General features: G+C 39.2%; 1 protein-coding gene across 8 annotated transcripts; it reads right to left on the bottom strand.

Annotated features, from left to right (window-relative positions):
* Positions 1–208: 208 nt before the first annotated feature.
* SREK1 (splicing regulatory glutamic acid and lysine rich protein 1) lies at positions 209–27,516 on the bottom strand. 8 transcript variants are annotated; one of them, XM_083576099.1, is made up of 14 exons: positions 27,295–27,503; positions 24,967–25,100; positions 17,061–17,184; positions 16,673–16,785; positions 15,690–15,854; positions 14,795–14,973; positions 14,242–14,304; positions 13,227–13,357; positions 11,363–11,471; positions 7,980–8,264; positions 6,651–7,268; positions 5,922–6,017; positions 4,617–4,755; positions 209–2,316 (listed from the first exon to the last, which is right to left on the bottom strand). In XM_083576099.1, exons 4-14 carry the CDS (start codon positions 16,730–16,732, stop codon positions 2,167–2,169), a joined length of 1,995 nt encoding a protein of 664 aa, XP_083432225.1. In that variant the 5' UTR covers positions 16,733–16,785; positions 17,061–17,184; positions 24,967–25,100; positions 27,295–27,503; the 3' UTR covers positions 209–2,166. The 8 variants fall into 8 exon arrangements, with proteins under 8 accessions (XP_083432225.1, XP_083432224.1, XP_083432220.1 ...); XM_083576098.1 differs by having other exon boundaries at positions 17,061–20,514; positions 27,295–27,482; XM_083576094.1 differs by lacking the exon at positions 17,061–17,184 and having other exon boundaries at positions 27,295–27,516.
* Positions 27,517–27,639: the final 123 nt, after the last annotated feature.

Below are 27,639 nucleotides of genomic sequence, written 5' to 3'. Positions count from 1 at the left end.
ATAAATGTGAGGAACTTGAATTCTATGCATCTTAAATGTTGGCATTACTTTATGTTGATATTTTACCATTAACACACACACTTCCTCAACACTCCAGATTTTTTCATCTTTGCTATCACTGTAAATGCAAAGTACACGTCAAAATACTAGCTCCATTAGTAAACAATCCGTTTTCAGGCATTCCTTTAAAAAGTGAGCAAAAAATAACTTCCCTCTAAAATACTTAATTTTATTAGTGATAGTACCAAAGATAACAAGTATACAATCTTTACTCTATGCTACTTACACATCATAAATATGACAGCTGTTGTTCCAAGACACAATCTTTCAGTCTTTCAAGACGCATATGAGATTTGTCATTCCTTTATTATCAGAATAAGCTGTTTGCCAGCCAACATCATGTGGCTTAAACATCAAAAAAAAAGACTGTCCATACTTTACATGGTAAAGCATTCACTATAGTTTTAATGTACACAGAGGCCAAAAGGAGAGAAAAAAAACTTTTGACTATAACAAAAAACAATGGGCTATTAAAGCAGAGTCACAATCAATGGGCTTCATTTCCTTACAGCATGTTTTAATTTTTCCATTTACCATAAAAGGTTTACATTTGCATTAAGTGCAATTTAGAGAACACAAAATGAAAGCTAGTTTTTACTTGGCTTTTTCATCTCTTTCCTGTGAGGTAAGGCAATTTGATTGTGTTATGTTATATTCAAAACACTTCTTGATTTTAGTGTAATCTTATCTTAGGGTACAACCTTTTGTTGTCAGTCTTACAATGCTGAAATGAATTCAGAGAGGAGTTGCATTTGTCAGGTGCTGTTCTCTTCCAGGCTATTTTTCAACAAGTAAACAGGAATCTGTGTGGTTTTATGTCTTCTCCAGGGAGAACTTGCAAGTTGTCCCTGTCATGCTTCACAACTGGTGTTAGAAGTTAACTACTTTAAAAGGGCACTTTTGATTTCGATACCCAGTCCACAACCCGGTTATGATATACGTTTACTTAGAACTGTTCAATTCATCAGTTTGGCATACACTATAGTTAATTTATAGGATAACTGGATTGCAGACAGGGCCACGTCCACTATATGATGATCCTTGAATCTTGATTTCAGCTATGACCCTTTTTTCCATTTAAACGTATCTTCAATCTGTTATCAAATAACCACCAAGTACACACAAGGCTGACCTCTCAGATGCTTACCTACTATTGTGATAGAACCATCTAGAAGATAAAGGATTAGACAAAGAGGGAATTAAATAACATGTGATTCCTAGGAATCACTATTCTGTGTTTCAAAGAAGGCACTAAAGCATTAGCTTGTGCTCCCACATCCCAACTCAAAAACAAAACAATCTTGTCATGGGTATCTGTCCTGTTTGCAGGTGACTGGACACACTACAATATAGCTCAAAACGAAGCCAGTTGTTTGGAGATTACTACAGAGATGTGCTTATAGTTGGAAGAATGGAAATCTAGTATAAATATGGCCGTTCTTTCTAGAATCTGAACATTAGCATGCATTGATCAACTACTAGTAAGAGAAAGCTTTTAGTCTTATAAGGAAATTACTTAAAAATATAAAAAGAAAGTCACAAGCAACAAATTAAAGAATCTTCACTTGCCTTTGTGGGCATAAACACAATAACTGTAAAACTGTGTTAGGATAAAACTTGTCATCACTGTCATGTACAACAACAAGGGAAGCATGTGTATCTCTGCACCATTTTCAAGCACATTATCAAAACATATCACATTGAGTTTAGTTTAAAAACCCACAAAGCAAAACAAAAAAATTCAAACTACCAATATTTTAACAACTTTGAAAGCATACCCAGCAACTTTTGTGGGTAGTACAGATTACAGCTTTCCACTTATTTGTAACAGCTGTCAACCAGTCTTATCACTGAAATGCATGGATTCCTACAGATGATCAGATCCAATGCTGTTGGCTCTTGTTGCAGCAGATCCTACTGGTCAGTGCTGCTTCTTGCTCATCTTCAAGTTGACCAAACCACCCAAAGAACCCGGAGTGCTGCTAGCACAACACAACATGTCCGGTTGATTGCTTGGTAATTTTTATCCTCTTTTGGTGGGTTGTGGGGGAGGGGAGGAAAAGCTCTGTCTCTTTCCACAGTTGGGTCAGAGGTCCATTCAGTCCTCTACACATCTTCTGTTTTAACTGAGAGGTTTTCTTCATTTGGTTGGCAGTTCCCATTCTGTTGTAGTTTGACTTCTTCTGCAGGAGGTGTGTCTTCCTTTTCTACTTTGTCAATTTCAGAATTCTGGTTCTCTTTACTCAGATCTTTATCCTGCACAAAGTTTTAAAAAGCAAAAAATTGTAGAATAAAAAGACTGTAATAATGTTCTGATACATTTCAGATTAGTATATATGACTTTAGTTACAGCATTTTATTTTTAAAGATGCCCACTTGTTAAGAATAGATATGAGCAGCCAAATCTGTCTTCCCGATTAAAATATTACTGTCTGTGTATAAAAAATTGCACAACTACTTCTGCAGGCTCAATGAAGCCTCTTCCCCACCCCCATATGACATGGTGCTCCTCTATAGTGGTGCCTCGCAAGACGAAATTAATTCGTTCCGCGAGTCTTTTCATCTTGCGATGTTTTTCGTCTTGCGAAGCACGGTCAGTCGCAACTGCACCTCTTCAAGCGGTTTTAAGAAAAAAGGAAACAAACTCGCAAGACGTTTTCGTCTTGCGAACCAAGCCCATAGGGAAAATCGTCTTGCGAAGCAACTCAAAAAACGAAAAACTCTTTCGTCTTGCGAGTTTTTCGTCTTCCGAGGCATTCGTCTTGCGAGGTACCACTGTAGTTTCAAAAGACTTTTTAAAGGCAGTTTGTGATACGGCATCAGGCATTGCTGACAGAGCGATGGTCAAAGCAAATCCTGGAGGATAAACAATACAACGGGAGAGAAACTAAAGGATAGCTTATTAGGACAAGAGGACCTATAGGATGTGGCCCTCAATCACTGAAATAGAGCTTGGGTTTTCTGACAGAAAGAGGAAGAGAACAAGAAGAGAGTCCTAGGACCAAGGTCTAATATTAGAGACAGGAGTGTTGAGGTCTAGGCCAGCTCTGCAAGTCTGTGTTTCTGGAAATGATGGGCCTTTTAGTATCCTGAACTATCAGAAGGACCAGGAGGCTGTATCTTCCTGATCCACCAAAACTAGGATAACAAGTTTCTCAGGGGGTCTTCTTTTCTCCAACCCATGACTAGGAACTAGGTGAAGTAACCTCTGCATTTCTTTTGCTGAACTCCCAGAAAATACCTAGCCATACTCATACCTGCTTCTTTAATGTCACTTGCCATGAAACTCTATGATGTGGAGTCACCCTAACACAAACACCATGGCAACAAACAAAAATCAGGTTCCACTAGGCATGTCCCAAAGTAGTTCTTTGTATCTCAGTCAGAAATCCCATGCCAGAACCTCAAGTTCAAATAAAGGATGGAAGCAAACTAGATCAGCTAATCATATTCCTAAACACCAGCACTAAGAGATCTTGTTCTGTAAGAGTTCTAGAGGAAGGGGGTTACTACTGAGAATACGCCAAGCCTAGTACATGCAATTCTTGAGGCCTTGCAGTTCAATGTGTAACTTGACACTATTAAAAAGTATTTGTGTTCAAGCTAATGTGCAGTAATACAAAGTTTTATTTGTGGTTTTCGATCCACGGTGGCTCTTTCACACATGCAAGTGCTCACTGGATAACATAGTGAGGACCTGCTTTGCTAAGAACACTCCTGATACTTTTGAAGTGGTGCAGGCATAGCTTATTTCTGTATTGAAGCAGAAACAGATGGGATTCTTCTGCTGAGGTAGTCCTCACCTGCTATACTTTGTGAATCTTGTGAACTGATTCCAGTTCTAAGAGGACAGGAGGCAAACAGCTCAGAGTGGAAAGTAACAGTGCGGGCCAATATAAATGATTTTGTTGCCTCTAACACGAAATGACACTGTGAATGTTCTCCTTATCATCTTGGATTTTCAAATAAGGCGGTCCAACAAGATGACACTGCTATAACAACCACCACCACCCAGCCATGTATTCTACACAACAAAGGTGCTTTATCAAAAGAAAAGGGGGGGGAATCATTCTGCAGGATCCCCCCAATTCATTAGAGCACTACAGATAATCTCAGTGATGGTCGTGTTCTGTTGCCCTCATCTGTAATATTTTAAAGATACCCTGAAGAAGGATCTCCGCTAAGAGCCAGCCTTGGCATATTGTTTCTCAAGAGCTGATAATGCATGTGGGCTGTTGGCACCTGACATTTTGCTCCAGGCAACCACTTTGTACCTTCCAGCTTCATACTGCTAAATGGCATGTGCACTGCTCTACTAAGTAGTCTACTTAGTCCTATTCATCAACTGCAGTGTAATTTACATTTTCTTCAGATTCCCCACATCCACCCAGCCTGTACTGATCAAGATGTCTTTGGAGGTGCTAGGCACTTTAGAAGCAACCAATGATCACCAAACACCACCTTAGATGAAACAGCATGAAGTATCCAAACAGTCAATGACAAGCATTTTTCCCCACACCTATTTCTTGCTTGCTCACTCATTCACAGTGGCTTACCTTCAAAGTTGTGGATTTATCAGATTTCTCTTTAACATCCTTGTCTTTGCTGCTCTTTTTCTTGGAGGTTGACCGCTCCCTCTCTCTTCTGTCATTACTCAGGTCTCTCTCCTTATCGGTCTTTTTGTCCTTCTTATTTCTGTTTTGAAAATAAAAATGAAGTAGCTGCAATTAAAAAGGTCATATATGCTGTTTTAACATTCCCCTGCATGCATCTGCTGTATGCACATAGGGACACATGAAGGGGCAGAGGGGAGCAGCCAATAACATGGTCTGACATTCTACCATGGCAAGAAATTAGCCAAGTGAGACAAGCCAGAACCTTACTCCCAACACTGGCAGAATAGAGGGAGAGATGGTCCCTGGCTCATTCTTCGTGCAAAATGTGGATTGCAACCTACTTGTTTATGTTTTGTACTTGCTGATTAAAGCAGAGAGCCAAAACAAGCTTAGAATCATAGAATTGCCGAGTTAGAAGGGACCTGGGGGTCATCTAGTCCAACCCCCTGCAATGCAGGAATCTCAGCTAAAGCATCCAGGACAGATGGCCACCCAACCTCTGCTTTAAAACTTCCACAACCTCCCGAGGGAGACCGTTCCACTGTTGAACAGCTCTTACGGGCAGAAAGTTTTTTCTGATGTTCCTGTCTCCTTTCTCCAGCTTTATGCTGAATGGGGCCAATAATTCTGCAGTCTTAGCCATGAATTTGAAGTGCCCACTTCAAATACTGCTTCTGCCTAAAGATGCGGCAGGTGGCTTCAGGCAACTAACTAGTTTTCTTAGCCTCATTCCCCCAGCTGCAATACTGGGATAATCTTATTGCAATAATAATAATAATAATAATAATAATAATAATACCCTGCCCATCTGGCTGGGCTTCCCAGGACAACATATGTAAGAAGATTTTGAACATGCAAGTGCTATAAAAATGTAAAATAATTATCCAGCAGGAATGAACTGCTATTTTGTAAACTGCTTGATGCTTTCTCAGAAGTATAATGCAGTTTTTCCACATACTCAGCTCTACTGAAAGTAATTTTCCACTGACAAAAAAATCAAAAGTGCATCCATATTCCAGCTCATGCAAATGCCAGTCTTAAAATTCTCATCCCCTCTTTTCCTTATAATTTGAGTTTAACATTTTATGCAGCACACTTCAATATAAGTATTTCCAGGATGCATGTGTGTGTGCCAACCCCAATTTCTCGTCATTCTAGTAAAATGACCACTAATAGAGTGAGGTGTGCACTGGGGAGCCTGCAGTGTATACTGTAGGACCTTGCGTGATAGAGCTATACACTTACCTCCTTGGAGATGGAGATCGAGAAGATTTCCTTTTTGTAATTTTAGATGATCTTGGAGACTTTGAGGGACTTCGGCTCTTCCGCTTCCGTCTATCTCTGTAGGATTCAGTAATTAAAGATTAATGTTGGAAATTACAATTCACAAGTGGGAACTGAACAAAATGTTGCAGTGTGGAGAGCTCCTGTTCACTGTTTTTAGTCAGCCAGCCATGCCTTCCCATTCTACCTCCTTTCTGCTTTCCCCTCTGACCCAATTGTCAGCATTCACTGGCCACTGGGCACACTCAGTTCACCCCACCTTAGGGGGATTTTCCATAAAGATTTTTTGCACTTCTGGAAACCTCAGGATTTCCCCTAAGCAGCCTTACATGCTCAGTGCGCAATCACACAAATTAAATGCACGCAAGGCAGAGGTCTCGTGAGAGTCTCTAGACCCCGCACAAGAGCCTCCCAAGGGGGCAAGGGCCACTTAGCTTACTGGCTTCGGAAAGGTAGAAATGGGTCGTGTGGGAGCAGTGCAGAGGTTGTTCTCCCTGTATATGATTTTGGCTTTATGTGCAAACCCCACACACCGCCTCCTAGAACACGAGCCTACTTCTTCTTCTTTGCAATACTAAAGACATGATTTATTCTACACTGATTTGAATACGTTTCCCCCCAAAAAAGTTTTTCATAAACAGAAGCAATAAATCTACAAAGCATGACAAAATTATAAGAAAAAAACTGGACCTGCTGCAACTTCGTGATCTTCTTGAGGAGCTGTAGCTTCTGGGGGGTGTCCTGGATCTCTTTTCTTTCTTCCTTTTTTCATCTCTCTCTTTTTCTTTCTCTCGTTCCCGCTCCTTATCTCGGTCTTTTGCCTTCTCTCCTTCCTTGTCCTTATCTTTTGGCTTCTCTGCTTCCTTCTCTTTTTCTTTTTCACTGCTTTTCTCCTCTGCTTTTTCTTTCTCTTGGTCTTTCTCCTTGTCCTCCTCTTTTCCTTTTAGCTGTTCTTTGCTATCCTTCTCGTCTTCCTCCTTCTCAGTCTCTGTCTCTTTTTCCCTCCCTCTGACTTTGTCCAGATCCTCTGCCTTGTCTTTTTCTGTGTCTGACACTTTCTCCTTGTCTCTTTCTTTGTCCTTCTCTTGGTCTTTGTCCTTCTCCCGATCCTTGTCCTTATCTTTTGCACGATCTTTGGTTCTATCCTTGGTCTTCTCTTTGTCCCTCTCCCTCTCCCTGCCCCTTTCCTTCTCCCTGCCCCTGTCTTTATCCTTGTCTCGATCCTTCTCTTTTTCCTTCTCTCTGTCTCTTTCTCTACTAATCTTTTCCTTCTCTCTGATCCTCTCTTTGCTTTCCTTCCTCTTCTCCCTGTAAAATGAAAACATTAATTTAAACTGTGCAGCATTCATTACAACAAAGGACTAAAGTCAACTGCTGACACAAAAACCTCACACCTATACTATGTAAAAGAATTAATGTTTACTACCCCGCCTTCCCTCCTACCCCTACATCTTTTCTCCCCACCAACCAACATCAAAGTCTCATATTAAATGACTGATCCGTAGAAAGGACTTCATGATCTGATAATAGAGATGATGTATGTACCTTGTAATCCCTCCCAAAAAAAGCCTTAATAAAAATAATTATAAAAAACAAAGAACTAAAGTCAACTAAAGAGCTTCTTGCCACCCTCAAGCATACCTTCAGGATTGCAAAAGAGCATCTAGTAGAGCAGTAGTAAATCTAGTAAAGGAAGGGTAACACCTCCTGAATCTGTTTTATTTGCTTTTAGATTTTGATACCATTTTATTGATTTGGGGGCTGAATTTTTGTTTTCATGGATATTGTTTTTATATTTTACACATTAAGTAGTTTAGAAATGCTTTTAAGCAAGTAATAAGTAAATAATAAAAAGGAGATAAAATTAGAGCTATTTGTTATACTGAAGGAGTGAAAATGTTGGGATGCTACAAAACCACTATTTTATGGTGAGATTGTAACCCTACATCTAATGTTCAGGAAGTCGCTCAATACCTCATAAGGAACATAAAAGAAATAAATTAATCATAGGAATCTTACCGAGAAGGTGACCGGCTTCTTGATCTCAGCCTTTCTTTAGATTTTGAGCGTTTTTTGGGTGGAGTTTTGGATCTGCGCCTGTCCTTCTGGCTGGAGCGGGATCTGTCCCGTCTGTCCATCTGGCTGGAGACGGATCTCTCTCGTCTGTCCTTCTGGCTGGAGCGGGATCTGTCCCGCCTGTCCTTCTGGCTGGAGCGGGATCTGTCCCGTCTGTCCTTCTGGCTGGAGCGGGATCTATCACATCTGTCCTTTTGGCTGGAGCGGGATCTGTCGCGAGATCTACTCCTATAGCATGCAACAGCAAACGATAAATGCTATGGACTATGTTGTTTCACCAATCCCTATTATAAACCATACAAATTGTAATTTGCACTCCACTGTAAAAAATAATATACAATTTTTCAAACATAATATTTAAAACGGGCATAAAATAGAGAATGTAAATCAAAATTAGCTTCCTAGCAAAAGGTAACTAAAACAAAATTGTCTGAGAAAGGCAATCAAACTGATAAAATAATGCACAGCAAAGTGCCACCTCAAATTAGCATTACTTACAGAACTAAGATGTGGTGTAAGTATTCCATAATGAGGCCTCCTTCCCCCACTTTTTTCAGAGGGAGAAGAATCTCGTGAAATTTGCTTCCATGCATACAAAGGTTTGCAGTTTGTATTAAATGACAACCCCTTCTTCGGATTGTGTGCAGACATTTACTATAACATGCCCATGATTTTGGGGTGGGGGGCAGGGTGGGATATGGGAGACAGAAACACTGCATTTCAGTATTAAGGCTCATTCAAATGGTTCATATACCAAAGGAATACCCCCAAGAGATACATCTCCTTCATCAGTAGTATTTATTTTTGGAAAGCTCCCTGAATATTTTAATGTGTGTCATCATCACCAAGCTATACAATGCACTGCAAAGGATTAAGCGAAGCTGTTGTTTGTAATCCAAGTGAGGTCCAGCAAGCTAAGAACTAAATGGGTATAAAATTACATTTGTGGCTCACCCAAAATAATTTTGTACAGGAAAACATTTATGAATGTATCTGCAAAACAATTTCACTGAACTTGCTCGGGTTCCTATTCAGTGCCATTATTTATTGCAATACTCATCTGACGCAATAGGAATGTGTGTGCATGCTAGAGATTTGAAGTGGAGCTAACGTTCTGTTGTATGTTTCCACAAACAAAATTTGTATTTCATTTATTTGCTTACATTTATATCCTGCCTTTCTTCTATCATGGAAGCAGCATAGATGTTGTTTCCAGGTGGTCAGCTATTCAGGCACTACCCAGACCTGTTTGGCTTCAAACCACCCTGGTTGCTGGCTAGACTGTAAAGGCTACCCAACAGAAGTAACAAAGCTGTTCCACTGAGATATTTTAAACTGTTACCTACCTCATCCAATATACTGCTCAGCATGCTGATCAAATACTTATTCTGGTTACCTTGCATTGTGTGATTTTAATATTTGTTATTGTATTGACAAGAAGAACAGAGAGATAAAACACATGAAAGAAACCATGTTCTCAGATCCAGTACTGCAACTGGGAAACTAGTGAATGGGACTGCACACTCTACACAGAAGGCCCATTTTAAATCGAGTACTTCCATTCCTTATTAGCATCATGGCACTCCTCTGTACTTAAGTGTATTAAACTTCCACTGAATAGTATGACTGCCATCACAACAGATTTAGAATTGAGGTGGTAGTGGGTGTTTTTGCTTAAAAGAAAGGACCTGTAAACCGAAGAGGCAACAAGAACAAAACAATGTCGGATATTTAGATGAACAAAGATTGATGTAACAAAATGTAAACATAATTCAGTATGACATAATTTGTACTAAACACTATCTGAATCCGAGATACTTAATTGCTGTATACTCTGGGGCAAAAATTAAGAGGAAACAGACCATTTGATTTGGGGGCTACCTCAGTTACCTAAAAACTCATGTTGCCAAGATTTCCATCCTTGAACTTCAGAAGCATTGACAAAGTATGTTAAGGGACAACTTCATGCATGTTTGGCTGACATTACAAGTTCAGGGCTGTGGACCACTGGGAGCTGATTGGCACATGTGACAGAGTTGTGCCAAAGTCCATGAATTTTTGAAACAAGTGATTATAAAAATCAGGACACTTAATAGATAAAAATGTGATCCTAGACCTGAATTATGTATTTTGTATAATTTTTATAAAGGTAACGTCGATCTTATATGTAAGCAGTTAAATGTATAGTTACTGGTAGCTGCTTGATTAGTAATGGAAACAAGGTTCACGCTATACTCATTAATTCAATAAAGTTATGTTCATTGCTATCTCAGAGAAACCGAGGTATCTAAGCAGCTAAGGGTGGCACTGATCCTTCTGATTTCACCCCTATTGTGGGATTATATATTAAATATATGACACTGCAGTCACAGGAGTGGCAAATTCCTCCAAAATATAGTTTTATTGGGTGGCATTTTTTTTCCTATTTCCTTCCTTGTATAATGTAAGATGTGTTTTTATAATTGTATTCATTTCAGTCTCTTCTGATTTTTTTATTTTATTTTGACTTTATTATCAAAAGCTCCATTGTGTTGAACTCACATTATTTTGCTTGCGCCTTCTCTTCAAAACCCTAACAACTAGAAAAAATTGTGCTATACTGTGAGGCTAAAATTAAGGGGAAACAGCTCAGTTACCTAATAAACTCAAGACATTAAGATTTTCTCCCTCAAACGTCAGAGGCACAGACAGCAGCATCATATTTTGATGTGACATGTTAAGGATGGGGAAAAGGTGTTCTCTTAGCTTCCTATTAATTTTTATAAAGGGCATAGCTGCCACTTTCTGCAAAAGCCCAATATGCAGAAGCAAAACCACTTATCTTTTTTCTGCCCCGTTCTCAATAAAGGAAAGATGCATTTAATTCTGCAAGTTGGGGTTTTGCAGAAAGCTATCACCTCCACAAACTGAACAGGCAGTGGAAGTGTGTGTGTGGATTCTGCCTCTTCCCAACTGGGTTTTCGGAGGAAGCAGCAGTGAGGCATCTTTTCGAGAGCCCAACTTCTAAGAGAGAACGCCTTCATTTTCCTCCCCAGAGAAGGAGAAAAGGAAACCCAAAAGCAGTTATTGGTGGAAGCACAGGGGTTCTTGGAAGAACGGATAGATTTTGTCCTCTGGATTCAGCAGCATTTACTTTGTAACCATTTCCGAAACTGTTTCACTACAGCAGCCATCTTGCCATGAAAAATAAGGAATTCAAATTCAAAACAGTTCTTCATTTCAACCATCCACCAACTGCATTAACGGCTTAAATTGAATTTCCTTAAGAAACAGAGAAGGGACAGGTCAACTGTTGCTTTCAGAGGATTTATACGTGAGAATTTTACCTGCGTTTTGAGTGTGATCTTTTCCTTCGAGATTTTGAACTAGATCTGGATACTGAACGTGAATGGGAGCGCGACCGACCACCTTTCCTTTCACTGCTCTTTCCAGACTCTGAGAGAAAAAACGACTTTGCAGTGTAAGCTCAGAATATTTACAGATCCCAGCTAACAATCTGGCACAAGTGGAATGTACCACATATATTGCAAGGGGCCTACTCTCTGCACATCTTCCTTCTTTGCAAAAATCCTTCAGAAACATCCAAGAAAGTCATTGCATATATTCGTTGAGTGCAGCCATCCTGCAGCAGTACACATAAACCAGATAATTATAAACAGCTAGCTAAATAAGGAATGGGATTTATGTTGCCGCCACAATGCACAAGTTTAAAACATGTTTGGCAAAACTCACTTCAGAGAGAAACACAAATTCCAATAAAGCAGTTTGAAAAACTATGCAGAAACACACATAATAGCACTGTATTTTATTGCCAAAGCACTATTACAATTAAGGAGTTGATGCCTGAAAACCTAGTCCCCCTACAGAACGGTTTCAGTAATATATGTTTTATAACCAATGACTAAATGAAGCAATAGATTGGGAATACGGATGACAAACATTAGTCAAAGTTATTCCACTGATATATATATTTAATCCCAGTGATTTTCAGATCAGCTCAATCAGATGAACTCTGGCCAGCCAGGTCAGGAAACAATATTAACTGAATCTTCCCCTTAAGCAGTAATAGATATTTCTGGATTTGGAAGTTGAATTTTTAAAAAATAATAATAGCTTACACCTTTTTAAAAACAAAGAACCCAACGCATCTGATATACAAGTACCAGATACTTGTAAGGTAGGTAATGGAACTGCATGTCAACCAGCGCTATTTGTTCTTTTTTAACTGGTTAAAATGTTTCAATTAATAATAATAATAATTGGCAAGCTAAATATTTCAACATTCATTAGAAAATCATGTAACAGTCAGCTCTTGCCTGTGAGACCTCTTCTGAAACTGCTATCATAGAACATTGGGAGGAGTGCTCTCTATAAACTAGGATTGCAAATGAGTTTGCTGAACTAGGAAGATTAGAGATGAACCAGATCTCTGTCTCCAACACTCCCCTTCACCAAAACTGCTAGAATCTTCTCATGCACTTGCCCAGTTTCAGAAGAGAGCTAACAAAGAAAGAAGTGGCTGCAATGAAGTTTCCTAATGAGTTCAGATATCACAGGAAACCAGTTTAAGAAACTGGGAAGTTTTCTCTGAAGCTGAGTGCGCAAGGCAGTGGGGAAGAGAGAACAACTTCAGCTTGTTGCTTCATTCCCACTTCACCAAACCATGATCTGCTGAACCAGGAATGTTATTTGTGATATATAGAGAAAAGGTTGGGAGACTGGATGGGATTAGGTCACAGAAAAAAGGTAAGGAGGAATGTGAGCACAGTAGGTAGCAAGATGAAAGGAAAAGACTGAAGAAGCAGCAAGACACCTGGCAGGGGTGAAGGTGGAAGAGACAGGGAGTTAATGAAAGGAGGGGCCAACAAGGAAAAAAAAACCCATACATTTATGTTAGGGTTAATAAAAAGGACTCCATTCAGCACTTTGACAATAGAAAGCAGTGCTACCCAGTGTATGAACAGTTCTATCTTCACGGTGTAAAGTGTAAAACCACTCAGACGCCATCAAAAACAGATGGGTCACAAAACAATGTTGTCCACTGGTTGTTGCTCAAGCTGGCCTTTCCCCTATATCTAAAAATAAATAATAAAAAGCTATTCTAAATATACACCTGGATTCATTGCAGCAGAGATACTTTCATCCTAGCAGTGGAGATAGTCATATTGCAAGAAAGTAATAATATCCTACCTGGCTCAATAGCAGCAGATATAAAAGACTGGGCTTCCCGTACTCTCTTCATCACTTCTTCCAACTCCTTAGCAGCAGCTTGTGGTGTCATTTCAGGAGGCTTCACTATTGCATTATTGGAGTGATTTATTCTAAATTAAACAAGCAAACTCAATTCAGTTTATACATCACTGCACATATGCACACGTAGTTGAACTAGACATACAGAAAAAATATGCACTTCACACCCAAATATTCATTTTATAGTGCAGTCAGCCACAGAACTGGGGACCAGCACAAGCCTCATATTCTTAAGTCCACAACTACTTTGGATTATACCTCGTCCCTGCAGGTAAGGGATGGCGGAAAATCTACCTTTATTTATGTTCTCTGTTAAACACCTGGGAAAAGAGACTTTCTCTTTCCTTTTTCCTGTCAACTCCTTTTCTCATTAAGGCTCGTTGCTTTTTGAAGTCTATGTGCAAGCTTTGTTCTTTTTAGTTTAAACTCCAGGTGCTGTATTATAGTCAAGTCACTTTAGAAATAACAAATGTTATTAAATACAGTAGTAGGCAAAAGAAATAAGTGTTTCGCTGGCTCCATGCAAAGGATATATGTATTTGCTTTTGCAAAGTGCACCCATTTCAAAATACGGAAAAGAGCCGAAAGGGGATTACAACAGGAAACTACATTTTTGCACATGTTTTACTTTAATTTTGGCAGTTTTCTTCCAACTGCTTCAACTTAAACTTAAGATTTCTGTTTGAAATGCTGAATGCCAGACCACTTTTATCCTGCATCGTTGTTTCACCATTACTAAATAAATAAATAATTTCAACCTGTTTTAGTATTTTAGCTTTTGTATGTTTTAAAGTTTTAAAGTAGGGTTGTAAATTTTTCTTGATTTTGCTATTTTCTCTTTTGTAAACTGCTTTGAGGTTGGGTTTTGTTTTTTTACAATCAAGCGTTGTATAAATTTTATAAATAAAAGCATTGGCTTGATGGCTCAATTTTTACTTGATTTTGCAAAACTTGCCTCTGATCTCTAGAGCTGGAGTTGCCCGTGGTCTTTATTTCAGGACAGGAACCAGTATGGAGCCTGGGGGTATTAAATTGCAAACAGGGTAGAGCTCACAGAGGATACCACTTGAACTGTTGTGGCACATGCCTCTGCTTGCACACAAGCAACAGCTAAAAAGAATAAGATTGCACTTTTTCTACCAAAGTACTAACGGCAAACAGATTAACAGGCTTTATCAGGTACTTGGTAATGGGATTAAAGTACCATTGAAACGGCAACTTCTGCATGGCAAACCTTTCACACAGGTTCAGCAGATCTGCTTGCCAACATGAACACGATTTAGGTTTTAAGTAAAGACAGAGGGCCCTTGCACAGAGTTAAATAAAAAACGCATGCAAATATTGCTATGGAAATGCTATTCTGTGCTAAAAAAAAATTATATATATATATATATATATATATTATTCAGTAGTTTCCTAAAACTGTGGCAGAGTTCTATAGGACAGGGTTGCAATTACACACAATATACCTCCCAATTTATTTTGATAATATTTGTACAGTTTCTTACTTCAGCGGCCTATCTCCAAACACAACTCCATTAAAGGCAAGGGCTCTAGGAACAGAATTTTGGTCAGCAAACTCGACAAAAGCAAAACGTGTTGGTTGAGTCTCATCGCCTGCCATCCGCACAAACTTGACTTCTCCAACTTGCTTAAAAAACTCAAGAAGCTGATCTGCTGTAGTAGTCTTTAAAGAGAAAGAAAGAGGGCTCAGTCAAGTAACATCACGTGCATTCACGTATAAGCCTGTCCCATATCCTTTGACCCAGCCAAAATAGATACCCAAGTCCCAACTACAGTAACTGTAAACTCCTGAATGACCACTCCCCGTACTGCATGGTCTGTCCATCTAATGCAGACTATAAACCAGGAAGAGCCAACATGGTGCCCTTGAAATATTTATTGAACTACAACTCCCATCAGTCTCAGACAGCATAGCCAATGGTCAGGTATGATGGGAGTTACAGTCCAACTACATCAGGAAGGGATCATACTGGCAACTTCTGGTATAGATCATCTGAGTGGGGCCTTGTGACCTGTGTGTTGTGCACAGCACCATACTATACAAGTTGGGAGGAAAAGTAATCATTTTCAAGCTCTTGCAGGCTGTATAGAGTCTGTAACTAACCTCTGTACACAGCATCAGGGAAAGGCTGATGCAGCAGATGCTCTTTTAGTTTGCTCAAAATCAGAGCTATCAAGCCATGGAATATAAAGCTACACTTTCCATTAATGCAGGTGTGGGGAACCTTTGGCCTTTCTGGTATTGAACTACAGTTCCCATCATCCCTGGCCATTAGCCATGCTTGCTGGGGCTGATGAGAGCTGTAGTTCAGCAACACCTGGACGGCCAAAGGTTCCTCACACCTGCATTAATGCATCTACTGTAGCAAAGACATTTACCTGGGAATTCAAGTTTCCAACATATACAGTCCTCCTAATTTCATCAATCTTGGAAGGATCCACATTGCCCATAATGGGCGGCTGCGGTATGTCTCCAATGGCTGTAATATTATGATCCAACGCTGCTGCTGGTATCGCACCCAGTGGACCAAGAGAAATACCAATCTGAAAACAGAGGATAGTTTTTACAGAAATAAGTATGAAAAGTTTTCCTCCCACTGTGGACTGATTCAAATTAAATTCACCTCAAAATTTAGGACTGTTAGCACCAGTCCTAAAACCTGCTGTTTGATATGTGACCACAAACCATCTTGGCTGACCAGACCAGGTAAAAGGACACAACTGTGTAAAAAACTGTATACACTGTCACAAATATGTCTTAAGAAGAGGAGTCCTCTTCTATGTTTACCAAAAGCATTATTGCATAATTACTTCAGTCCTCTTTCAATTCTAGAAAGTTTAGCACCCAGAAGATGGTAAATCTAAGAGTGCACAACAACACCTGGAGTCCATTTTAAAATTATTTCAATCTACAGATGCCATAGCTTTAACATTATGCCAGCTTTCTCCCCCACCCAACTTTTTTTTATTTTTGGCATAACATTCAGCCTGACAAAGAGTTCTGGAGAACTCTAGGTATTGCTCATTGTGTTGTGACATTCAGACTGGTCCTAATAATTTCAAATACCGTATTTTTCGCTCTATAACACGCACCCGACCATAACACGCACACAGTTTTTAGAGGAGGAAAATCTGTAGGCATGCCACCCGTAGGCATTTCCTCCATAACACGCACAGACATTTCCCCTTACTTTCTAGGAGGAAAAAAGTGAGTGTTATGGTGCAAAAAATACGGTAATTGAATAATTTCAGATTCAAGACAATTACTGCAATCATTACAATGTAACGGAACATGCACCCAAAACAGAACTGAATAGCCTGCATCCCCTTTAAGTAGAATTATGACATGGATATCTACTTACTGAACTCACGGGTGGTGTTGGTATAGGAAGCAACCCTCCACCAGGAATCAGGCTTGTCATTGTAGGAGCAGGAGCCAAGAGGGAGAGGGCTTTGGCTTCATCTGGAATTTTACCTGAAGAAGCAAATATTTTTGTTACTAAAAGTAACGCCACCTCCCAAGTGTTATTTTTCTATTTTTATTTTTTTTACCAACACCCTTCAACTTAAAAATAGTAAAGAAAAAAAAATCAATCTATGAGAGCCTTACAAAAAAGAAAATAATTCCAAGTTTTTCCTCTGCCCCTGCTCCACTAGGAACAACAAGTGAGCAAAACTAGCATTACCGGATTATTACTTTAAAAACTGAACAATGTAGACAATTATTTAACACTTTGAGCTATGGGTCACCTGTACTGGAAACTTAATGTTCATGAACCAAACGATATCAAGCATGGACGCTTTCGCAGGACGTTGTTTTCACGGTGATCGAAAGTTGTGTTACACATGACAACCGTTCGTGTTGGCTGCATCACTAATAGCACACAGAACATCAGATACAGAAAAGAAGAACATTTTTTAAAGTTTAATCCCCAGAAATGGCAAATAACCAAATCAGTCAAAAGGAAAAAAAAAGAGGAAACAGGAGTGTGCTAACCAAAATCAGCCCTTTTTGTCTGCTAAAATAGCTGAGTGAAAAATGTTACCAGATGACTGCCTTTCGTCAGTCCAGTACAACAACTCAAGCAAGGCAAGAAACCTAGAACCGCACTGATTTTTAGCTTAGGTACTTCAACTACCCAGTTTCCTTAACATCCGGAGGTAGGGGGCATTTGCCATAATATTTGTTCAATCTCATTGGTCCAATGCAGACATAAGCATTTATGTCTGTGCCTAAACCATTATTAAGCACTACACGTAAACATAACTAAGGTAGTTTGACTACCTGTCCGGCATCTTTGTCAGGTGACAATAAGCTCTGCTGATATCCCTATATATTGTCTCTGGAAGCATGGCTGACCCTCAGTAAAATAAACAATAATGTCACTATATGTTTGGGATCTTAACCCAAGATTTAGTACTAATTATAATCAACCATTGCCTGCACTGGATTATTACCTAAAATGAACTTGACTAAAGCGCGCTTTAAGTCTAACCCACTTAGTCTTTCCTTAAGATATCCTAAGAGCTGCTAAATATTGTGATTTCCATTTAAGCTTCAGCAACTTGAGTTTTAAAAGCCATAAAAAATTCTAACACACACAAACCAGAATTATTTGAAAAACTGACCAGAAATTATTACCTGCACGTGGCAAAGCACTCTGCCTAGAAGTCACCTTTGTCTGAAGTAACACTAAGTGTTACTCGTCAAAGTAACAACAACCAACCTAAGCCACTGAGCCCTCAAATCACCTGGTGTTTTAATGACATTTCCAAAGAGAGAGAGATAGACCCTTTTGGTAGTTTTTAAAATCCCTACCCACTAACATCCTATCTGTCCCTCTCCTACTGCTACAGTCCTCATTTCCATAGACAATCAAAGACATAATATGGGGCAAACTTTCGAACTACTGCATTAACTTCTGGAAGGTTGCTACGCTGGTGTTAGAAGCTGCCTGAAGACCTAAACTGTGATTTTCAACTTCCTTAGGCAATCTGAGTTTGTGAAGCATATAATTACAAAATAAACCAAAGCCAATACTAAGGCAGCAATAAAGCATTACAATTAAAATATTAATTGCTTCTTATCCAGATAGAGATCAATTATTCCTGATTTTTCTTGGGCAAGATACAAGGCCCATGTGTAAGAACCAAATTATGGTCTAAGGCGTACACATGAATTAGCCAGTGTCTCTCGACTACAATAAAATTCAAGTATATCAGTGTTCTGATAGGTTGCTTCAAGATCAAGATAATACATGGATAAAAAATCAATGGGAATAAATAAGACCACTTCCAAGCTTAAGTACTACAAGTAAAGCCTTTTTCAGACTTTACTAGAAAACAAAACTCATCATCAAAACTGAAACATCAAAAATTCTATTTCTGATCAGAACAAAACTACTAAACGTAAACTAGAATCCAGAAAACTAGTTTCACACACAACTACAACTTCTCTGCAACAAAACTATTCTTTACCTAAAAAGTATCTTTTGTTCCTAACTATACATATATCTATACATTTCTCAACTTAGTGATGAATGGAGTTAAAGTCTACAAAAAATAAAAACATATTTCAGTAGTTTCAATCTCCACAAAAGATATCCATATTTGTTGAAACTCCTTTCTATGTATAAAACACTAAGCATTGTCAATGGCTAAAATGACATTCTTAAAAGCAATGATATGAAGTGTGCACGCGCAGACGCAAACACACACACATACACACTTTGCATTCATTCAGAGCTAGACCATGTCATTTTAAACTGATTGATCACTATAATTATTTGTGTCAATTTACTTGCGTCAGTTTAAAACCTCTGGTGTCTTACCCTCACTTGAAGTAATCTTTCTAGCTTAAAAAAATTTATTCAAGTGGCTTTAGAATAACTCTAAATTTTGGCTCGTTAGCAAAATCAGCAACTTCAGGAGGATCGATTTTTAACAATATAATTCCTTGGCTGCTTACATCAAATTCCCAGAAATTTCAAAATTCTTTATTGAAAAAGAGAACAATGAAAGAGATGACAATATCAATTTGTGCTCATCTCTACTTCAGAGAAATGTAACAGAAGAATGTTGGTATTTTTCTTGAGAGTTTTACACAGAAAATATTCAAACTTGACAATGAAAACACTTCTATGATGTGCCTCTGCTGTATCTAAAAGTATGCCATAAGCGTGAGCCAACTCAAGAGAAAAATTAGTCCTGCTTGCCGTCTTCCCATAGAATGCTACAGTAAAGAGAAGACAGTATATAAAACAAACACTGGTCAATACTTCACATTCAATTCACGATTGAGTGTTTTCCAGGCTTTCTCCTATTTTTTGAGAAATGAATTAAGAATATTAGTATTATTTATTTATTTTCAAAATAAATAATACGACAGCCAATTAAACAGGCCAGGTATAGGTATTGAAAAAACAATGTCCCCCCCGTTCACATACTCACCCAACCATGTGGAAGCATTTTCCTCACAGAGCTCTCTCATATGGTTTCAGCATTCATATACATACTGCCACCAAGAACACAGTGGGAAAGTGGCTCCCAAACAACTCAGTGAACATGTGAAGGGAGCCATTATCTTTTTAGATATGGGAAACCAACTTGCTATGGTTGCTTAGTAAGAGAGCTTCTGGGAAGGGAGGGGGAAGTATTTTCAGAGGATAGTCTTCAGATTGTAGTCCAGAAAAGCCACATATATCTAAAAGCTTCAATAATATGAGCCAATGGAAACAAATGGATCACTTCACTTTTCAAATAATCCAATTCTAGCCAGATTTACTCAGAAGTAATTCCTATTAATTTTATTCATCTTTTATTTCTAACTATGCATGTTTAGGATTGTATCTACAATCTAACTACAAAGTCTAAACTCTGGAATTTTTGGTTGACCAATTTCATAGGGTCAAGTTTAAAATGAATCATGAACTCTTATAACAGAACACCATTTTTACAGAACTGAAGAACCAGCTCACAGGTAGAAATGAAAGAATTAAAGCAAAAAAGGGACAAAATTAACAAAAAGAAGAGAAAAGAAAGCAAAATAAAATAATAAAAACAGAGACAGGGCGTCCATCTTCTGCAGGCCAGACTCCGCTCTCATTCCCCCATGAAGTTGTCACTTGGCGGCAGGTTTAGTGGCATGGCAAACAATGCCTAACTCAGGCAAGTGTAACAGGTCTGCCTTGGCCAGTCTAGTCATCTAATAATGCACAAATATCACACAGAGAAAACATACAAAACCAAATTAATAGTCAAAATCCATCTTCCAGAAAATGTGGACATAAAAAAGTTCAGAATGATGGTTAAAAGTGGCATCTCTGATACATTTCAATATTGGCCTCTCTCAAACCAGAACAAGTTTTTCCCGAGAGATTTCAGTTATACATACAATGGAAAGGGGCCACATCTTGACAATGTAATGATTTTTTTTTTGTTTTTGCCAAAGTCACAATGTTGGTTAGTAATGTGAATAGTGGTGAAGTGTGTTTGTGTTACACATTGAACACTAGTTTAATGCCCAGTGCGGGCCTTCAGAGGAGAGCAATTTCTGACAGACAGAACAGAAGGTTTTTTTAAAAAAGCTGTTGAATTCCTTCTCTTTAACCCCAACCCCCAATATCCTTCTATGCCAGGTTTCTAGACAATTATCATTCCCGCAAGAAAATTGTTATGCAACATCTGGATTTTCCAAGAGAGACCAGCCACTAGTAGGCAAGCGTAGATAAAACATAGCACATTATACCAGTGCTCTTATAGTCCGCTCCTTTTCCCCATTTGGTCGAAGGTAAATTCAAAGAAGATGTCCATGAAGTTTTAACCATTGCCCAGACTATGCATTTTCTAACTAAAACCATTTGTAATTCTTATTAATAGTCTAAAAAACACATCATTAGAGAACTATGTTGAGATGTTCCTCTTCAGAAAATGACATCTTTGAAATTCCTTGCCTGCATGGACTACCAGTCCTAATTAGGGATGAAATCCTCTGCAAGCTTACCTGAAAGTAAGCCACCTTGAACTCTTTGAGTATAGTTGAGTAGGATTGCACTGTAAGTGCTATTTAAGAAGCTGTACAAGCAGCAATTTTTAAGTTTACACTGTCAGGATAGATGTCCATTACTTAACATGTTCTTTATTTTCATTTACAGGTTTAAATAGGTAATGTATGCTTTCTAGAATTGTAAACTGTACCCAAACACAGCATTAATGATCAGCACTATGTATATATGTATTTATTCTATTTATTATTGACTCTAGATATTTCATTATGACATCGTGTCTCTCCTGCAAGTCACCTTTGGGCGTAAACTTGCATGTATTAAACATTGTGTAAGCTCTGTGTAAGAATGCAAACAAGTTTGTGTGTTATTTTATTGCACATAACCCTGTCTTCCAACAACTTATCAGCAGAAATAACAGGGTAGAGGAGCACCACCAAGCCCCCTGGAGTAGTCGGGTACAAGGAAACAAAAGGAAGAAGGATCTTCTTTTTTATAGTCCCCAGGGTAGCCCTTCCTCACCAGCCACTTTCCAGCTGGAGGGTTGATTTTATTACCTTTACCAGTTGGAAACAGTTATCTCATGTGCTTAGCTATTCTTCTCTCATGGGAGTTACAAGAGAGCAGAAGAAAGACCATGAAAGAGGGGTAGCATAGGACACTCACTTGTTCTTAGTACAGTAATAGTGTTGTTATCAGATAGGCAAGTATAAAATATAAAAACTGTTCTTCTCCATGCCCAAAGTATCAGTCCCAAAACAAAGAAGAATAACAATCTCAGATAAAGGTAGGTAACCTTCAAATACTCTCTTGACTTTAGAAATTTGGTTTTAGTTTGGTGAAACTATTCCAATAACACCAGGGTAGAGAACCTGTGGCTCCCCAGATGCTGTTGGACTAAAGCCATGCTGTCTGAGTCTGAGGCCCCCCACAATAATCCTAGCTATATCACTATAGAGTCAGGGTATACCAGAAATGGGATAAAACAGTGCTTTGGTGCATTTCCTATCAGCATATCAGTGAGGCCAAGAGGTCTTTCTGTCTGGGCAGCCCAGGACATCCAAACATACTGCCCAGGCTTGCACCCAAGGGAGGTCACTTTGGTGCTGCTAATACAGCGGTTTTACTTCACCCCTGGAGGTGCACTCCACTGTCTCTCCAGACAGACGGATGCCAACAAGTGGTGCCATTCTTGTCCCTGAATAAACCATGCTAAGAACCAACTCAGAGCCACAAATGAAAACTACTGAAAACTAAAACAAAGGGCATAACTGATTGGTTAATGATACTTTTAAGGCGTTAGAATTGACCGCTGAAAATTTTGTTCTTATGTATCCTACTCCAGAAATGCATGTATTCCTGCTTTGCCAGAGGGAAGAAGAGAGGTTTTGTTTCTCGGAACATATATACTAAGAATAGAACTGTAGTGTCATGCACACTTTATACTAAAACTCCATACTGGATGGTATGGGCAGTATCCAACTAACTCTTTTCACCAGCACAAAGATTTCTGCTTGCGTAACGTAACTTCCTCCCCACATGTATCCAGTGCCCTCTCCAAATTTGCCCTGGAGGGGTGGAGGAATAGATTTAGGGAGCATGGCGGGCAGGTGATTAGAAGGTCAGTTGCACAAGTCATCTGCCTTGCTGTGATGGATCAACTTAGTTAGATACTGCCCTACATATGAACATTACCCAGTCCTAAAGCAAAGATTTAACAACTTAGTTATATTTTAACAAAATGTATGGAACATCATTTAAGTTTAAGTGCAGAAAGGGAAATGGTTAAGTAAAGAACACAGAAACCCAACTCTCAAACAGAAACCCCCATGATAACTCTTTGATTTTTTGTGCTTTTAGCACATATTACATTTCCACAATCAGAAGAGCCATATATCAATATTTCTAAAGAAAATTCTGAGGTCCACAGAAAGGCACTCTCCAGGCTGCAGAAAGCCATGTCAGTGGTGCTCCACAACTTCAAACAATCTTGCTAGAAGACCTGACACTCAAGCCTGTGATGTGGCACAGAAGCACTTTTTCTACTGCATTTGAGATTATGTCACCAAAGTCATATTAATTTATCATAATAAAACATTTCAATTAGCAATGTAACTGGGTAATGATAATGTAACATAGTTATGAATGTAAGAAAAAAGACTGCAGGTTTTATTAATTCTGAAAATACCCAAGAATTCTTGAAAACTGTTCAGGATAGAGAGAAGAAATAAGGGTCAATAAATTTCAATAAATGTATTCCCTTTCTCTGTTATAGGAAAGTTCTACTACAAGGATACGTTTATATATCGGCACTGTTTTTATTTGTTTTGGAATTGAAACCCTAAAGCTTAGTACCAAAACGTCCGCAATAAATGTTTGATACATGTTCTGAACGCATAGGAATGGATTCAACTAAGCGGTCCTGATAGCAGACAACAGCACAAGCATTTCCACTAGTGCAATGGGCCTCTCCCCCTCCCCCGCCACAATGTATGCACCTGAAATTGGCTTGGGGGTTTGGGGAGAATCCCCGAACAGTGCACTGGGCACAGAAATGCTTGTGCTCACAAAGCAATATTCTTGGTACTAGGTTAAATTCCTCCCATACTCTAAGCCTGTAAGTATCTTGAGTTAATGACCTCCATTCTTGGCTCACAAGACCACCTTTAGAATTTTGTTTTATTTACTCCCTTTCATTTCCCTTCTGTTCACTGGCCAAGATCACCTTTGAACTTCTACCTGAACAATAGGAGTTAATTGCACCTGTGGATCTTGGCTGATGCTTCTGAGACACTTCCTTTCTACCAACTAGGTTCTGCTGGAACAATTCCCTATCTCTGTCCCTTCCCACATGTGCAAGGTATTCTGACGGAATTTTGTCTTCTCTAAACTATGACTAGAGAACTGGAATTCAGATATATACCTATGCAACTAGCAGACCCAAAGCTATTACTGGCTCTATCATTTATTATCTGAGCAGCTGAAGCCATCCTTAACATTACATGGTGATTTGCTACACAATTGTGAAAGCAGCATAAAGGCATACTTACGTTCACATTAAAGCTAGAGAACCACCCAGTTATTCACTAACAACTCAAACTTAGGAATGCATTACTAATGAGTCATTAGGATGGGATATACCATTACTCAAATTAAGCCCACCCAAGTAATTCACTACAATTGTTTTTGAATCCTGAGAATCCTAGCTTACAACCAAAATAAGAAAGTAGGGTCTAGCTCCTACTGTATCAGAGATGTGTGAATATGTGATTGGAATTTTCTGATGTAGTTTCACTTCCATCTGTGTTGCCCATTCCTTTTCAGACAGATGGCTAGGACAATTTTAGGATGAAGTTGTCAGTGTGCAGTTTTAGTGAAAGAAGCAAATGTTCATCCTTGCAAAAGATAAATGAAACATGACCACATTTCATAAGAGAAAATGCCCACACATTTCAAACCTAATGCAAAATATATTTTTAAATTCCATACAAATTTTAAAAAGAAAGTGTCTTCCTTCCTACCAAATTCGCTTTTATTACAAGAAAAGCAAGATAAGTAATAGCTTCAACGCCTTCCCAGTTGCTGAAAAAACACAAGCAACAAATTGACAGAACAGAGACTATCAAAACAAAGGTATAATCTGAAATACCAACCTTCAGCGCAGGGCACAACTATCAGAGCTCTGTCAATAAAAACCGTGTTTGTTAGATGCTGGGCCACACCAACACTCGAAGATTCCCGAAACTTAATATAACATACTTTGGAGGAAAAAGCAAGTGGTGCGTTGCTGCAAGAAAAAGAAAACCAATTAGATGCTGTAGTTTTGATCTATTTTTGCTAGTCTTATGCAACTATAAATATTAATGCAAATGTAATTCTATAAATTACAGACCTACAGAACATGAAAACTGAAATATGTTTTCCACATAGTATCAGATTACTTTAGGCCGGTACAAATATAACTCTAACTTATCCATTAACTACAGTTAAGGGATCAGGATGTAAAACTGCACTATATCCACCTACAGGTTCTCTAGTTCATGTGAGCATGTTTCACAAATGCACACACAAACCCTTTACCATGGTTAGGAATGAACACTGAGCAGCCTTAATCATGGTCAAAAAAACCCTGAATTCAGTTTTTAGAATCTGAATTACTATACCCAGCTTCTTAATCACAACTAACAATCAAGCTCATGTTGTATCTGCATTGGTCTTTACTTTTTAATACAGAATATAAATAAAACTCTTTTCCTAAAAATAATTCAAATACTAGCAAAGAAACATTCTGTCACCAGCAGTAAGGTTCTTGTTTAATTTCAAGTAACTAAAATATTTTAACAGCATTCTGTAAATGACCGATGCTACAGTTAAATGAAATAAAATTGTACATTAGGCAAACTTCTGCATGTGCTTTAAGATCTTCAGTTAAGATTTTTAAGAAATGGTGGAACACTTTTATAGCTGGTATCCTTCTGGAAATACAGCCAATTCCTTTAAGAATAAGTCTCTACCACCCATTTGATGCTGAATCTGCACACTCATTTTTAATCACCCTGGCATAAACTCTACAAAGTATCATGGGGACATTTTAATATTTCAGTATTTGTCAAATGCAGCCACTTCATTCTGCACAAGTTGACACCTTGAACTCTTGGGGCAGTCAGCTCTCCCATGAGCTTAAATTAATAGAACTAACCTAGAATTGTATAACATTGTCTGATAATATGCTGATTAAGTCTGCGAAGACTAGATCTTAAGGAGTGTGTTTGAAGAGTGCAGGTGAACAGCATCAATTTATTTATGATTGTAAAATCCCAAGAAATCTGTGAAAAGCTAGAAAGGATCTCTCCAAAATAGGTAACAGGAAACAGAAGAAGAGATTCAATATCAGTAAGCGAGAAGTGGTGCACAATAAGACAAGTCCCTGGTTGCACATCAAAAACAATGGCTTCCCATTACTTCTAGGCTGTTTGTGTATTTTAAGCCATATTTTAATTAACTGTTTGTTTGTTTGTTGTTGTTGTTTCTATTACGTTTTATTGTAATTCATATTTGGCCTGAGCCCAGCCCTGGCCGGGGTATGAATAAATTATTATTATTATTATTATTATTCCCAGCAAGCACAAGGTGGAAGCACTAATACCAATTAAAAGTTTATTCTGCTAACATCCCATTCATGTTTACACATTTGAGTAGTCCCAAATCTCTCTGCCATTTACAAGTGCTTGAGGGAAAGGGAGGGGAGGCAGAAAATATAAAATCACTAAGTAAAATAAACGAAACTTTCCCTCATGCCTTGTTAAGAAATATGGTCTACTGTGCATCCCTTACAATCCCTTCCTATGCGTACTTATTGGAAACTTATAATATAATGACCATTAATTTCAATGATATATGTTCCCAAGCTGCATGCAAAGGATTGCAGCTTTACACGGAAGCAAGCACTGTTGATGTGAATAAGGCTTACTCCCGAGTAACTAGTCACTAGCCTAGCCTTGGATGCAACGCAGTGCAAGGAACGAGATTCGGGGGGAAAGGAAAGCAGGATCCCCGAGGAGCCAGATTTCTCCTACATGGCGTCTTTACGCAACGCCGAGGAGAGCCTCGAGGGAGCACGAAAATCGGATTAGGCCTCTAGGGAGCCCGCATTTCGCCTCCGCAACCACGGCCTTTCCCAGAACCATCACCCAGAGAAAAGGAGAGAAACGCTCAAGGACTGCGGCTGAGGAGAAACTGGCAGGTTTTTTTGAGGGGGGGGGGAACAGTCACTGGCCGCCATCTTAATTACGGGCAGCGTCTCCTTCTCGTAGAACAGATGCTGCCCAATGACGCAACCGCTATGAAGGGAGCCACTCGGCACCCGAAAGCAAGATGGCGGACGCGGCATCCGGTCCGTTTCTCGCTCTCCCCTTGCCTCAAGGATTGTCATTCCCGCCATTCTCTATGGCCCCGAGGGCCCCGCTCGGGCCTCAACTTACTCCGGAGGGTAGAGACGCAACTCCTCGATGTCACCTAAGAAACCGAAGAGCGTTCGCATCTGCTCGCTAGTGACCGCCGATGATAAATTGGTGACTTGGATAACCGAAGTAGGGGTCAAAGGGAAGCCGAGAGGCACCCCGATGCCGCCGCTGTTCATCATGATGGCGGCAAGTTTGCTGTCTCGGCCGAACTAACGCACACAGGCGAGGAGACGGAAGCCACCACCGAGAAAGAAACGGCGGAGCTTCCTAGAGCGTCCGCACTCGCGCAACTTCCGAGAGAACGCGGCGGCGCCCTGGCGTTCAGGCGGCCCGTTGTTCGTCTCCTCTATGCGGCTTTTAGCT

This window comes from Podarcis filfolensis (assembly GCF_964270895.1).
Source record: "Podarcis filfolensis genome assembly, chromosome: 11".
NCBI classification, from domain to species: Eukaryota; Metazoa; Chordata; class Lepidosauria; order Squamata; family Lacertidae; genus Podarcis; species Podarcis filfolensis.
Note: the sequence above shows the minus strand (reverse complement) of the source record. Positions and strands in the feature narration are given on the sequence as shown.

Excerpts from the sequence above, each read along its gene's own strand:
- SREK1 (XM_083576094.1), bottom strand. The coding sequence starts at position 27,455 with ATGATGAACAGCGGCGGCATCGGGGTGCCTCTCGGCTTCCCTTTGACC. Across the intron at positions 15,855-16,672 it reads CAACACCACCCGTGAGTTCA|ATTGGTATTTCTCTTGGTCC; the intron begins GTAAGTAGATAT and ends CTCTGTTTTCAG. Across the intron at positions 8,265-11,362 it reads AGATCACACTCAAAACGCAG|GAGTAGATCTCGCGACAGAT; the intron begins GTAAAATTCTCA and ends TGCATGCTATAG.